We start from the raw sequence: 16,114 nt of genomic DNA on the forward strand, positions 1-16,114 counted from the left end.
TAGAAAATATTGTATCTGCAAGTTTTTAAAGTCATAAAATCCTTCACATGGATGTAAAAGATTGATAAAGTAGCAAATGCTGACTCTGGGGATTCCAGACTTTTTTAAAACGAGTCAGCAGGTCATAGCTTGCATTCTTGTGAAGGAACTGTTGTTCCTGAGGTATAGAACGCATACCCTGTGCCATTCACTTGTTTACATATGTAGCTTAGTGGATTTCAGTATATTCATAGGCTGTGTAACTGCTACATAGAGATTCCCTGCACTGTCTTGCTCAAAGTGGAACTTGTAGTTTCATTGATCTTTATAGGTTAGAGCTTATTAAAATTTTTCTACTCCCAACTCACCTGATACTAAATCACAATGAAATTCATTTTAACACAATTCTCTGATGAACATATAATTAATTTTACCTTATCGACTAAACACAGACTTGTTTACTAGTAAGATAACTATGCATGTTTGGTTTTACATAAAGGATTAAATCTTGGCTCAATATTTGATTCTGTTTAATTTTTTTTTTCAGAGTTGATTATCTTGATATCTCAGCGCTAAGTATGCCACTTTTAATATAAACATGCAAGATGAAGTAGCAGAAGACTTTAGACTCATATCAGAAATTGTTGGAAATTTTGTTCTAACCTCAAGGAGTACAGTTTTTTTTGTTTGTTTTTGTTTTAATGTAATTAGAACACTGGCGCTGTCTTCAGACACACCAGAAGAGGGCATCGGATCCCATTACAGATGGTTGTGAGCCACCATGTGGTTGCTGGGAATTGAATTCAGGACCTTTGGAAGAGCACTCAATGCTCCTTACAGCTGAGCCTGGGTTTTTTTTTTTTTTGTTGTTGTTGTTGTTGTTTTGTTTTGTTTTGCTTTGCTGTTTTGTTTTATTTTGTTTTGTTTTTTAAGGAGGAATTTTTAATCAATATTTTGGTTTGTTTTTATGAAACTACAGTCAGAAACTTGAGTAGTTTAATAGCAAACATCCTAACACAGTGATTATTCATAGGTACAATAATTTGGTATAAACTAGGGAATGCTGTTAGGAAGTTAGTAAAAGTCTTTGTTCTCCATAATTAAGCCATTATGTTGTTATAAGAACAGGAAACTATATATACAAAACAAAACAAAACAAGAAACCAAACCACTGGGGTTCATAACATAAAACTGTCAAACCTGAGTTGGTGTGTTTTAGGCAGGTTTGTTGCTGTTATGTGATATAATGGTGTGTATACTGCACAGCACATGTATTGTGTGTTTAAAACAAAGTCTGCAGTGAAGTTGCATGATCAGCATGGGCAGGTACTGTCAGGAACACTTAAAATTCATTATACATTTGGTTCTCCTTTAGTTTTTGGTCATTCGGGAACATTTTACAGTTAGCACAGTTTTGGGGACTTGAGAATTTCATTTACATAATGTCATTGGGGTTACAATTTGGTTTAAGCTACAAATGCTTTATAAAGTGGCCCTTTCTCATTCTACTTTGTATGTCAGTGTGGGTTAATTATGTCAGTATTTTATTCACCTTTACTTAAGGAATTTCTATCCTTATAGCAGGTATGGCTATAGTATAGGATATAGTGTGCCCCAGCTTACTGCTTCTTATCTTTCTTCAAGATCACAGATGTCTTTACTTTTAAGGGTTCTGTTGTTAATCCATATATGGAAAAATAGTAACAATGAGAAGTACATTTGCTTGGCCATCTCTGGGCTGTTTCTCACTCCCTCTTTAGGTAATAAATGGAAGTTCAACCCTTCCTACTGCTATTATCTTGTTTTTAGTTAGGGTTTTACTACTGTGAACAGACACCATGACCAAGGCAACTCTTATAAGGACAATATTTAATTGGGGCTAGCTTACAGGTTCAGAGGTTCAGTCCATAATCATCAAGGTGGGAACATGGCAGCATCCAGGCAGGCGTGAAGGAGCTGAGAGTTGTACATTTTCATCTGAATGCTGCTAGCTTAATACTCACTTCCAGGTATTTAGGATGAGGTCTTAAAGCCCAGACCCATAGTGACACACCTAATCCAACAAGGCTGTCTACACCTTCTAAGGCTACCACTCCCTGAGACGAACATATATAAACCTCAAATTTTGTTCCTGACATAATAGTCCCAAATTTTCTCCCAAATGTGTTTCTACTCTTGGCCTAACTTCTCAGCTTGTCGTACAGGAAGTCCTTAGGTACTTCCTTCAGAGGTATTTTCTAGGCAAATAATGAAACCCAGTTTGAGTAATAGATGCTCACCTTGTTGTGAAGAAAGCTGTGGGACTTTCTTCTGTGTAAGCATTTGGCATTTCTTTAATAAATTATAAAGTTGTGGAGGGTAAGGACTATTTTATAGTAATAATATGTCCTTCCTACCATTCTTTTTTTTTTAATTATCAAATTTATTTGTATGAATGTTCAGCCTGCATGTGTGTCTGTGAACCACATGCATGTCTGGTACCCATGGAGGCCAAAAGAAAGAGTTAGGTCCCCTTGAACTGAAGTTACAGACAGTTTTGAGTTACCATGTGGCTGTCGGGAATTGCACTAGGCTCTCTGTAAGAACAGTAAGTGTTCTTAACTCCTGATCCATCTGTTTGATTGCCTAATATCTTATTACTTTAACTTTAAAGGCTTCATCTTGGTCATTTACTTGTTATGTGTGTATATGTGCACATGTGTACACACATGTATGGCATCCACAGATGCCTTGCATCATGCCAAGGGATCAGAGGACAACTTACAGAGGCAGTTCACTTCAGTATATTCATTCTAAGGTTAAACTTTGGTGGTCAAAGTTGACATTGGGTGCCCTACCTGTTGAGCTATCTTATTTAGCTCATACTTGGTATCTTTAGTAAAATAAATTTTATTGCAATGTGAACTGTTCATAATTTTTATCTTTTTCTTTGCATTAAAGGAAAATAACTACAATAGTGTTTTTTTTCCTCCTTAAAGGTCAGACTTAATGATGCAGAAAAAAAGTACAAAGATATACAAGATAAACTAGAAAAAATTAGTGAAGAGACAAATGCACGAGCACCAGAATGTATGGCATTGAAAACAGACGTCATTGCAAGGACAAGAGCCTTTAATGACGCCGAGGTGGGAGCAATCTTCTAAAGTCGAGTAGTAAAAGCTCTATTAAACATAATGACTGTTGTGTTAGCCTCTTGTCACCCCTCCCCACCAACACCAGCCAGACAGGATTACTCTGTGTTGTATAGACTTGGGTGTTTTAGAACTCAGTCTATAGACCAGGTTAGTCTCTGACTCAGAGATCCACTTGTCTCTGCCTCTGAAAACTGAGATTAAAGGTGTGCCCCACCAACACCAGGTAGTGTCTTTCTATCTGGATCAAAATATGCTGCATTCACTCATTTAAAAATGTGGTTTCAAATGGTTATGGGTGTGCTTTGATGGAATGTGTATTTCTACATGTTACTAAAATATGTTTAATTTTTTGTTAGGTTTTATATAACCGTTCCCTAAATGAATATAAAGCATTAAAAAAAGATGGTGAACAGCTTTGTAAAAGAATTGAAGAACTGAAGAAAAGGTAGTACAATAAAATTGAATTTCCATATTAATGCACTGTAATAATTAGACACTGTGGAATGCTGCATCTTTGTGTTGGTTTTAATGAAAGTTGCTTACCGCGGCTTAGGCTTTTTAAATCTTGTGTTTTTAACATTTTTCTATGTTTGTTTTTTTTACTCTCTTTAGTACTGATCAGTCATTAGAACCAGAGCGATTGGAAAGGCAAAAAAGGATCTGCTGGTTAAAAGAGAAAGTCAAGGCCTTACAGGATCAGGAAAATACAGTCAATCAGGAAGTTGAGCAGTTTGAGCAAGCCATAGAAAAGGACAAGCAAGAACATGTCCGAGTTAAGTAAGTTCACCCCTGTTGCCCATTTGAATATCATGGAGTTCTGCTGTTAATATGAGGAGAGAGAACTTTTTTTGTGACAGTAATAAAGATCCTTTTGAACTTGTTTTGAGTCAGGGTCTCATTGTGTAATCCTGACTGGCCTGGAAAGCTCAGCATAGAACAGCTTGCCCTTCAACTTAGAGATACATACACTTGCCTCCCAAGTGCTGGCATTAAAGGCCTGTGCTACCATACCTGAACTGATAAAGATGTACTACAATTGTTTCTAGGACTTGTACATTTTAGCAATCTGTGGGATTCCCAGTCTATTACTGTTGCACCACTTTTGGGTTTTTTGGCTTGTTTCTTTTTTTTGTTTGTTTGTTTGCTTGCTTGTTTTTTGGAGACGGGGTTTTTCTGTGTAGCTCTGGCTGTCCTGGAACTCACTTTGTAGCCCAGGCTGGCCTAGAACTCAGAAATCCGCCTGCCTCTGCCTCCCAAGTGCTGGGATTAAAGGCATGCGCCACCATCGCCTGGCATCACTTTTAATTTGAATTAAAAGTGACTACTGTCTGGTAACTCAATTATTTGTAAATAAAATCTCATTTTAGCATAGCAAGATTATTGGTTAACATGGAACTATTGTGGACAAAGCCCTAATATTTGTGAATAACTTAGCATATAATGTCTTTCCTTTCTCTGCCTTTATATTTTAGGAAAGAAGATATAGAAGTGAGACATGCACTCAACTATAATCAGAGACAATTGAAAGAACTGAAAGATAGTAAAACTGATCGACTAAAAAGATTTGGTCCTCATGTTCCAGCTCTTCTGGAGGCAATAGATGATGCTTACAGACGGAGACAATTTACCCATAAACCTATCGGCCCTTTAGGTATTTGCCACTGTTTTGGAGAATATCATTAATATAAGTTCTTCGTTCTAGGAAGTAGTCTGTTTAAGCTAGCTACTTAGTTATGTATAAACTTAACTTATCCTAAAGGGTTTTTGTCAGTGGGGTGGGAGAGACAAGAGTCTTATGTATCTAGTCTTGAACTCTTAATCCCAATCCTCCTGTCTCAGTCTCCTGAGTGCCTCAATTACAGGCATGTGTTACACTCTTGGCTCACATATTTAAACATAGTGAGAAAATCACTTTAAATACCTTCCTTTCCTTTTGTTCTTTTAAAATCTAAAGCAAGAAAAAGAACTTGGGAAAATAATTGTAGTTGATTAACCAGACGGCCTGAAGACGTGAAGCCATAGTGAAGAGACAACAAAAGCAGCACCACTCTTGACTCACGTACTCTATAAAATGGCTTCCCTCTCACTTGCTATTTCATTTAGACGATGTGATCTCCATCACAGCCTTTTTCAGTTTGAAAGTCCCCACCTATTTATTTTTATTTGTTTCTATTTAGGGCTTTAGAAATTTTTTAGTCACGTTCTTCTAGGGAGTGATCTCTCTGTAGGACGATATTCTTAAATATTTACTTATCCTGTGATCTTTTTGTGGGGGATCACTTTTAGGTGCTTGCATTCATCTACGGGACCCTGAACTTGCTTTGGCCATTGAATCTTGCTTAAAAGGACTTCTGCAAGCCTATTGTTGCCATAATCATGCTGATGAGAGAGTACTTCAGTCTTTGATGAAAAAATTTTATCCACCAGGGACCTCTCGGCCACAGATAATTGTGTCTGAGTTTCGGAATGAGGTATATGATGTGAGACTCAGGTAATCAGATAAATACTGTCTCTGGTTTTGCTTAATTATGTGCATGGTTGAAAAGATGTTTCATAGGATGCTTGCAGAACTGTTTTCTTCTAAAGGGGATGATAGCCTAAACTCTTTTTATTATCTCTAGCTGACCACTCCATTTTATATAGAGAGGTATGTAAGCTTGGCACAGTAGTGTGCACGTATAGTTCCAATTTCTCAAGAGATATTTTGAACCTAGGGCCTAGAAACCTACTGCAAAGTTGAAATAAAATAAATATATGAGTCCAAGATTGCATTTTGAAGTTTTCTTTCCATCTTTACTTTTGTCAAAATTACACTATTTCTGATTATTTTGTAATTACCTTATTCATTTTCAAGTAAATTTGTGTGGAAACAATTACCTTTTTGCTTATGTTGAAAATGACATAATGGACTGTTACACCTGGACTGGTGACCTGCATGGCTCGTGGGTGCCATATGGGGAAGTAGGAAGATACTCTTTAAAGTTACATGAGGGAGAATGCCTCCATGAACCTGTTAATGTTGCTTGCTTTTATTAAAGATTTATTTACATTTTTTTAACTTTTAGGAGGTAAGGGGGCTTGGTTTGTACAAATGAGTACTATTCCCATAGTGCCAGAGAAGGTGGCATGATTCCTTGGAGCTGGAGTTAAAGGCAGTTTTGAGCCACTTGATGTGCGTGCTAGGTCCTCTGTAAGAGCAGCAAGCACTCTTCACAACTGAGCCATCTCTCTAACCCTTGTTCATTTATTTCGGTACCAGAAAAGATAGTCAGTTGTACAGTCCTATGGACTGCTGTGTGGTGTGCCATGGGGGCCCTTGCTGAAGGGGAATCCTTTATCACTGCCAAGCTGGCATGTGGTTTTCCAGACTATGTTTCCAGAGATTTATCGAAATACATAAAGTCTGATTTACAGTATACTATGAATGGGCAAAAAGATGAGCTAGGTTTGCGCAGACTATTTCCAGTGTCCTGGGAGGTGAGTGAGTTCATATGCTGGGAATGACGACCTTGGGAGTTACACAGGAAGCTTGGAAATGATGCTATTAAAGATTTAAACTAGCTGCTGAGAATCACTGAAGAATTTGAATGATACTCCACTAAAGATACAAAACCTATAGTGGCTGCAGGAATTTTTGTTAATAATACTTCTTTATAGATATCAGTAAGAATGTCTTTATTTTTATGATAATTGAAGGAGGTAAGTTTTGAATGTGTGGGTGTGACAGGAGGAGAGAAGCAGTTGAAGATACTCTTAAATTAGAGTATTTAGAAATTAGTTCAAACAAAGTGTGGCCTAGGAGAAAATGAAACCTGGCTTTATAAAGTCTGCAGGCTTAAACCTAGAAGGAGAGGTTTTGGTTTGACTGAGAAATGATAGAAATTATAGTTTCATAAAACAGGTCTGGGTGATGACAAAGTCAGTGTTTTATTTTAGTTGGTTTCAAGAATAAGGTGCTAAAGTACAAAGTTGTTGAAGCAGTGGAAGGATTTAAATTTTAGTATTTTTATTGTTGACCGACTATTGATAAGAGCCTTTAGTATGTCCAATAATGTTGAGCTGACTTAAGTGTTCTGAAGGAGACTTGTGTATATGTGTGTGAAGAACTTTGTAAACTATGGTTAAAATGTTAATATAACAGTGATATGTTTCAGTGTAAAAAGATCAGAACTATTAGAACATTGACTGTATCAGATACTTAAGATGTGTTTTATTCATTTATAAAAGGATTGTTGGTTAGCAAGCTCTCATAACCTGCTTGCCTCAGTGATGGGCTTACAGCTCTGTCCAGCTTTTTATGTGGATACCAAGCATTTGAACTCATATCTTCATGCCTGCAGATCAAGCATTTTTGCTGAGCCATCCCCATCGCTGTTATTCAATAAAATAGTTATTGAGCTATTTAAGATGTTTTAGTTAACTAACTTTTATGTTTGTGTATAGTTATAGGAGAAATTATGACTTAGAAATTATAACAGTAAAACTACTATAATCAAATTTGAGCATGCTGGTTCTGGTTCTGGATTTTAAAAATATATTGCCTACTTTAAATTCTACCCTGGCCATTTAACTATCTTTAGGATGTTAAGGAACTTGTTAAACTCTCTTGAAGCATCCTCATCAGAAAAAGTAGGAAAAATATGTTATAGTGGTTGTTAAGAGATTATATGAGCTCATATTTCTGTGTGCTTAAAACAGTGTCTTAACACTATTTTAATGTAATTGTTCAGCAAATAAACCTCTTAAAGATAAGTGTTCATATGTCAGATTTTTATATTCTCTATAGTCTACTTACCCATTAAATTACATATTTTGTTTTTTATATGCATGAAGTTCTCTTGTGTTTAAAGTTTGTTGAGTTGTCCTCCTCTCTGTCTCCTAGAGCTGCTTACCATCCAGAGTTTCCAACTGTTCTGACAGCTTTAGAAATAGACAATGCTGTTGTCGCAAACAGCCTGATTGACATGCGGAGCATAGAGACAGTGCTGCTGATCAAAGTAAGCCAGTGGTTCACGTGCTTTTGAGAATGTTCATAGCTGAGGTTTCTCACAGATATGCTTCCCTGTTACACTTTTATCTCCTGGGAGGATCTATAGGATAGTATAGCATTGGTTGGTTTGTGCATTTTGTTTCCAAAGGAACTGTTGTCAGTTTTGGTTGTTTGTAAAATATTTCATAAATATATTGTTGTTACTATGGAAATTATTTCGATGTTTAAAAAAATATACTTGAATTTTCTTACCAGTGGATAAAAGTTTTAAGTACATCCATCAGAAATACTTTGGTAATGTTTTAAAAAATATAAACTTTTTTCTTCTAGAATAATTCTGTGGCTCGTGCAGTCATGCAGTCCCAAAAGCCACCCAAAAATTGTAGAGAAGCTTTTACTGCTGATGGTGATCAAGTGTTTGCAGGACGTTATTATTCATCTGAAAGTACAAGACCCAAGTTTCTAAGCAGAGATGTGGATTCTGAAATAAGGTTTGAATTAAGTGCTTCACTCTTTTATTCCCACTGTCCCCTTTGGGTTCCATTTTCTGTGATTTATTTAGTATTTGGTCTTAAAAGTTTCTTTAACATGGAATTCAGCACTTATTGACAACAGTATTTAGGACTAAATGAATAAAATGTGCTTAACAGTTCTTCTGCACGTTTCTACCTGTCCTCAAGCTGTAGCGCTTGCTTGGGCAGCATGTATATTGAAATTGGAACAACCTAAAGACTAATGTGTCTCCTGTAAAAGGATAGATTATACACTCTGAAGCATTCCATGCTGAAGAAATAAAAGAATGTACAGGAGCTGGATCACTGCTCACTACAGAGTTTCCTTTTGTTTTTTTTTAAATTAGCAAGAGTCCAGCATGCTAGGTTACTTTCAGGCATAGACTTCCTTATCTGTCTCATTTGTAGAGTTACATTGTTTGAGAGAACAAGAAAGAAGGTCAGTTGATAACATAAAACACCAGCTTGGGAAAATAGCTGAAAGAGAAGACAAATGGAGACACCCCCCCCCAAAAAAAAAAAAAAAAAAAAAAAAGTCTTGTCTAAATTACATACAGGGGTTTACAGAAAACATCATGATTTCCCAACTAAACTGGTTGGATTTGGTGAACTGATGGCGTAGGCATGAGTTACTGACTTAGAGTATATTTAGGATAAATTAATTTGCTATGTTTAGGATAAAGGGCTATTGCTGCTGCTGTCCTTGTGCTTGACTTTGGCCGAGGAGAAAGGATCATTAGTTTAGTAGAGTACTGCCTACCATGCTTGAGGTCCTAGAGTCATCCTCTAGCACCATTCCAGAGGAGGAGGAGGGGGTCATCTAAAAAGTTGTGCCAAAGTAAAAGGATTCTAAGTGACTTACATGTGGAAGAAAATGAAAGGTTTGTTGAAGTTTCTCATTTTCAGATAATGAATACTTTTCAAGTGATTACTAAAAGTAGCATGAAGTTATTTCAAGGTTTTGGAAATTTAAAATTTTTTGATAAGCACTATAAAAAGGTTGGAGGCAAAAAATAACCCACCAAATGGATGTTGTAGCACTTGGTCTAGTTTTTCATACCAAGGCAGTTTCATGTTAGGAAAGTATATATGATGTGTAAGCAGGCTCCTAGAGTGATTGATTACTTGTGTATTAAATTGAACTTCATGGTAAAAAAAAAAATTGATAGACATTACTGAAGTAGTATACTTTAGAATTTATGCCTTCATTTGTTCCTTTAAACAAATAGTAGTGCTTGCCAAATGTGCTAAGAGGGAGAGGGTAAATTATACATGAACAGTGCTGTGGAAACCAGCAAAGTACAGTGCAGAATTAGAGACTGATAATTATTTTGGAATACATCCATCTGATTCAGGCATCTTGTATACATAGCTCGTTAGGTAACAAATTTTCTCTGTCTGTGTGTAAACTAGTAAGGCAGAGCACTGCAGCATATGTTGGACTGCTGCAAAGAGACCCTTCGTTGACATCTTTGTTTTCCATCTCTGTCCTCTTTTTCCTTCAATTCCATACATATGCTTAGCATTTTTTCTTAAACAAGAATTGTTAAGCTATTAAACTTCTCACCACCGTGTGTGTGTGTGTGTGTGTGTGTGTGTGTGTGTGTGTGTGTTTGCTTGCGCGTGCACGCACATGCATTCCCCAGCTAGCCTAGCTGGTAAAAACATTCCTCCAGAAGCACATTTGTGTTCCTATAGTTGTGAGGCAAAGTATCTTGTCCTATTCATATTTATTTAATGTTGCAGTATAGTCTTCTCTTTGAGGGATTGGATCTTCATCCTGTTTCTGCTTCCACCTAACTCCATGCATAATTCCTAGAGCATAGAATTCATATTCTAACACTTTCTAATCAAATAAGTAAAACTTGTTAAATGATCTTTTGACATTTCTGCTAGTTTTCACTAATAACTGTAACTTAATTTGATCGGATTATAGAAGTGCTTTAATGCAATAGGGTTCTGTAAATAAGTTCTTACAAATAAACTTTTCTTGTTGTAAAGGAATAAGATATATGAGAGTTAAAGTATTTTTTATCTTCTCTATCAAGTGACTTGGAGACTGAGATTGAAAACAAAAAGGGCCACATAATAAACCTTCAGCAGCGTCTGTCTGCCCTTGAGAAGGATATCAAACGCAATGAAGAACTTCTTAAAAGGTGCCAACTACATTATAAAGAAATAAAGGTAAAAAACTCAATAATAGCCTTTGCCTTTCCAACTTACCATTTCAGAGTTAACAGTATAATTTTGTCATTCATCTTCTCAAATATTTTGACTTCAAGCCAGTCTTGGAAGAACTTCCATTTATGTGTCATATTAATTAGGGTTTGTTTCTGTTGCTGTGATAAAGCACCGTGACCAAAAGCACCTCGGGGAGGGAAGGCTTGTTTCAGGTTTCAAGTTTCACATCAGAGTCCATCTTTTAAGTCAGGGTAGGAACACAAGGCAAGAACTAGAGGCAGAAGCCATGGAGGGATATTGCTTACTAGCTTTCTCCTCCAGGCTTGTTCAGTTGTGTTCTTAGAGCTCTTAGGACCACCAGACCAGGGTAGCACTGCCCACATTTTTTAAAATTAAGATTTCTTCTTCCAGATGACCCTAACTTGTGTCAAGTTGACATAAAACTAGCCAGCATGTGTGTGTTGCATCTATCAGTACTTTGAATTTTGTTAAAGATGAACATGGAAATTTGTTTTTTGATAATGTTAGCTATAGTTAAAGCTGCCTGTAAATTTAAGAGAAAGCATTAGTAAGAATGGTAGACAACATTACAATGCTTTTCTTAAAATAAGTTAAGACTACATGGACTTCCAGACCTCCCACGGATTATTTGGCTCTTGGGGAAACTGGATTTTTATAGTAATCTTTCAATAATTTGAAAAATTTGGTATTTTAGAAAAGTGTTTTCTCCTACTGACTCGATAGTGTGGTCATTTTGAACCCTTACTTACTAAAGTGGATTTCTTCTATCTTTGTGTTCAAATGGATTAGTAGTAAGATTGATCAAGGTGGAATGCACATGTATATGTGCATCTACTTTGGTTCATTTAATAATGGTATATCCCCTTGTTAACCATCACGTGCTGCTGTATTGTATGCATAGTAGATATTTGTGGTTTAATACAGACTTTCAAGGGTACTTTTATTTTCATTAAATTCTGTATACTTTCTTTTTAGATGAAAATAAGAAAAAATATTTCTGAAATTCGGGAACTTGAGAATATAGAAGAACACCAATCTGTAGATATTGCAACCTTGGTAAAATATTTTTCTTCAATTTAAATGTTAAAGATAAAACAGTAACTTAGTAGTTCACAAGTTTCACTTTTAAAAAGATCCTTTAATTGTAGCTATCTTTATGATTGCCGTTGCCATTCATAAGATATATCTGATTTTACCTGAAGTATGGCCTTTGAAATTCTTGATGTTCGTGTATGTGACTTACATGCATGATAGATTTTCCTTGTACCACGTAAGGTAAATGTTAGTTTTTCTGCAAGGATCTTTGTGTATTTCATTTTCCAGGTTTATATTCCAACTTAATTTTTTACATGTTTTTCTGTATTTTAATTTTTTAGCCATCTGTGACATTCAATTTTACTTTTTATGGAATGGAACAAACAAGCCATATTCATGGACATAATTCATGTCCTACCTAAGTGAATGGCAGCATTATTACCTGCCGTAAGCAGTGGGCAAACAGGATAGTTCTTGTGCTGCACAGCTTTTGGCTGTTGAGCTTTGTTAGCAATCAGGTTTCCTGCTTTTTATCTTTATTGATAAACTACCTTAAAGACATAGGTTATGTCTTAATTTATATTTTACTTAGCTACTACCACATTGTCACACAATACATACTGACATAGACTAAGTGTATCTTGACAATGTCACAGCTTTTGATTGTGCTTTCAGACTGAATAGTTTTCTGCTTGACTGCCAATGGCATTCCTTCTTTTGAACCTTTCTGTTCTACTTTATAAACTCACAGCTAGACTATGAAAATACTGTGTTTGCTTGTTTGTTCATCTTAGCTCTGATTTCTGCTGTTTTCCTTTCCTCAGAATTGTCTCTATAGCTTTTTTCTCTTGGATAACTTATGTTTAATTTAACTGTATATTTTTAAAATGTTATCAGGAAGATGAAGCTGAAGAAAATAAAATAAAAATGCAAATGGTAGAGAAAAATATGGAACAACAAAAAGAAAACATGGAGAATCTTAAAAGTCTAAAAATTGAAGCAGAAAATAAGTATGATACAATTAAATTGAAGATTAATCAGCTATCAGAGCTAGCAGATCCACTTAAGGTATTATATAATTGTTATTCTGTCTTCTGTGTCTTTTATGTTAGAGCTTATTCAACAAATTCGTTGTATCTTGCCTTAAAGATCCTTACTGGTCAGGTATAAATGTAAACATAAAGTGTTGAATTAGGTCAATTAATACAAAATAGTCTGCTCTTGTTTTTAAAAGAAAAAATAATTATATCATGCCAGGCAGAGGTGGCGCACGCCTTTAATCCCAGCACTTGGGAGGCAGAGGCAGGTGGATCTCTGAGTTTGAGGCCAGCCTGGTCTACAGAGTGAGTTCCAGGACAACCAGGGCTATACAGAGAAACCCTGTCTCGAAAAACCAAAAAAAAAAAAAAAAAAAAAAAAAAAAAAAAAATTACATCATAACAGTAACTGCTTCTTTATCCACCAGAAGCAGCAGAAGTAGGGGTATCTTTCAATGCCTGTTGTTTCTGTCCATGCCTGACTCTTCCCATCTTTCCATGAGTACTCATGGCTTAGCAGCTGTGAAAGGCAGTGTGAAGTAAAATGTTACTTAACCCAATTATCAGCACTTTGCAGTAGATTTATGGCTGATGTCTTTGACATGTTTTGAAACAAGTTCTCACTATGCAACCTTGGATGGCTTTAAACTTATATATCGCCCACCTCCACCTCCTGAGTCGTAGGATTAAAGTCAAGGCAATGAGCTGATTTTTTTTTACTTTATTTTTAGCATGTACTATTTGTGACTAGATTTACGGAAATAAAATAAGCTGTAATTAATAAATAAATTAATTGATAAATTAATTATAAATTAATTAAATTACTTACTTATTAATAAATTAATAAACTGAATTTTAGGCCATATTTGATTGATTTGTTATCCTGTACCTTTTTTTTTTTTAAAAGATTTATTTATTTATTATATGTAAGTACACTGTAGCTGTCTTCAGACACACCAGAAGAGGGAGTCAGATCTCATTACAGATGGTTGTGAGCCACCATGTGGTTGCTGGGATTTGAACTCTGGACCTTCGGAAGATCAGTCGGGTGCTCTTACCCACTGAGCCATCTCACCAGCCCATTATCCTGTACCTTAATGTCAATGCTATAATAATGAGTAGTTCTCAACTTTCAGAATTTGAAATTTTATTGATAAATCATAATTCACTGGTAAATGAACTATTAGGGATGTACAATTTAAACGTTAAAGTAGAAGAAAAACAAAGATAATATTCACTAAGAAAACAGAGTAAGCATTAACATACAAAAATCCCAAAAATGAAAAAAAGACAGAATTTTGTTTTAGAATAAGGAATGAAACTAGTAAATGTCAAAACTTGAAGAATATGTAAAACAGAATTTTGGTCTCAAGAATTGCAACAGTGCCAACAGTAAAAGTAAAGTAATGCCGGGCATAGTGGTACACACCCCTTTAATCCTAGCACTTGGGAGGCAGAGGCAGGTGGTTCTCTGAGTTCGAGGCCAGCCTGCTGGTCTACAGAGTGAGTTCCAGGACAGCCAGGGCTACAGAGAGAAACCCTGTCTCAAAAAAAAAAAAAAAGTAACGTTTAAAATCTTAGGCCAATAACAAATTGAGTAGGGTCACTTAATCTGAATCGTGGTGTGCTAAAGCAGAATAGAAGAACGATTAGCAGATAAATTATGTACTTAGGAGACTTAAGAAAGAATGAAGAGCAAGCTGTGTTTTGGGCTCGTTTCGTTTGTTCGTGTCTCTGCTTTGTATATGTGGCTGGGACAGATTCAGGGCTTTCTGTATGCTATGTAAGCACTGAACCCCTGAGCTGCTTCTCTCTGCTTATATTGTATTGTGCACTGAGTTTGATTTTGAATCCTCTGTGCTTAATTAATATCTAAGATTATACATGCCCTGGACTTGGGAGTTCTTAAGTGAGTTCAATAAAAGTCAACAAGAATTTTTTATCTTAGTTTTTGCCTTGGCTTCAAATCATTGAAAGGTAGGAGCTGTGTCCTTTGGTAAACCTGTATGTAATCAGGTTTACCAAAGGAGTTTTCCTGTATGTAATCAGGTTTACCAAAGAAGTTTTCCCCCTCTTCCTCGGAATGTCACAGTGGCTGTCAGTCACAAGACCAAGATGCTTTTCTAGCAAAACAGTTGTCTTCCTAATACTCCACCATGATATGTTAGCAGATAAAGTGTACTTGCTGGTGGGAGTATTCTCTGTGTCAGTCAGACCTGGGGGGGTTGTTACTGATTATTGTCATCTTGGTCAATGGATGTTTTTTTCTCACTGAAAAGGGCAGCGGGCACTTATCAACCAAGTTATTCCCTAGCTAATTCTCAAAAGCACCAGAGCATCCACCCCACTGCTAATGATCGTTTCTTTATAGATTGTTTTGTCTTTATTCAAATAGGATGAATTAAATCTTGCTGACTCTGAAGTGGATAGCCAGAAACGAGGAAAGCAGCACTATGAGGATAAACAGAAAGAGCATTTGGATACCTTAAATAAGAAGAGAAGAGAACTTGACATGAAGGAAAAGGAATTACAGGTAATATCAGCACTGTGTCTATGCATTGCTGGGGTATATGCTGACTGATTTTAACTCCTGCCAGCTGTGCCTGTTCACAGTTAAACAGGCAGTGTGGTTTTAGGGAACAATTGAAGACAGTCCTGCTGTATGTGGTGGATTCCATCTTTACTTTATGTCACAAGGAAAATGAGTGGAACTCTTTATTTTTATATTTGTTTCAGACATAATACAGTATTATGATATAAGATCGATATTGTATAAGAAAATACTTAGCATTTTCTTCATTGCATATAAACAAGATGGTCTATTTGTGTTTCCCATACCGCTCTTGTTCAGAGTACACACTAAATTACACAGGAAGTGGTCACCAGCCTCAGCTGACATCCTGATATCACTATTTTACTTTTTTTCCACTAGGGAGTGGTAGAGTTCTTACAAGTTATTAGTCCTGTGCATAGGAATGTATTTTTCCTTGAACATTTCTAATGACATTTAACTTCGTTTCTTTAGTGTAAAACATAGATAGAAACACTATTAATGCGGGGTGGAGGAGGGCTGGCTCAACAAAGCATGCTAAGAGGCTTGAATTTACTTTTCAGTACCCACACTAGTGCTAACAACTGGCTATAACTGCAGCTCCAGGGTGACCCAGCATCTTTGGCCTCCACAGGCATCTGTACTCACAGATATATACATAATTAAATACAATA

The 16,114-nt window shown here is 36.1% G+C and overlaps 1 protein-coding gene across 2 annotated transcripts in view; it reads left to right on the top strand.

Annotated features, from left to right (window-relative positions):
• Smc6 (structural maintenance of chromosomes 6) overlaps positions 1-16,114 on the top strand; it is a 64,085-nt gene that overhangs the window by 20,815 nt on the left and 27,156 nt on the right. For both annotated transcript variants that reach the window (XM_021178880.3, XM_085830204.1), the window contains 11 exons: positions 2,958-3,104; positions 3,470-3,558; positions 3,726-3,890; positions 4,586-4,764; positions 5,400-5,604; positions 7,996-8,110; positions 8,434-8,594; positions 10,664-10,799; positions 11,793-11,873; positions 12,750-12,920; positions 15,285-15,422. In XM_021178880.3, the coding sequence (XP_021034539.1) occupies positions 2,958-3,104; positions 3,470-3,558; positions 3,726-3,890; positions 4,586-4,764; positions 5,400-5,604; positions 7,996-8,110; positions 8,434-8,594; positions 10,664-10,799; positions 11,793-11,873; positions 12,750-12,920; positions 15,285-15,422 (1,587 nt within the window). The remainder of the gene's footprint in view (positions 1-2,957; positions 3,105-3,469; positions 3,559-3,725; positions 3,891-4,585; positions 4,765-5,399; positions 5,605-7,995; positions 8,111-8,433; positions 8,595-10,663; positions 10,800-11,792; positions 11,874-12,749; positions 12,921-15,284; positions 15,423-16,114) is intronic.

This window comes from Mus caroli, unplaced genomic scaffold (assembly GCF_978045245.1).
Source record: "Mus caroli unplaced genomic scaffold, Mus_caroli_1 scaffold_14, whole genome shotgun sequence".
Taxonomy (NCBI): domain Eukaryota; kingdom Metazoa; phylum Chordata; class Mammalia; order Rodentia; family Muridae; genus Mus; species Mus caroli.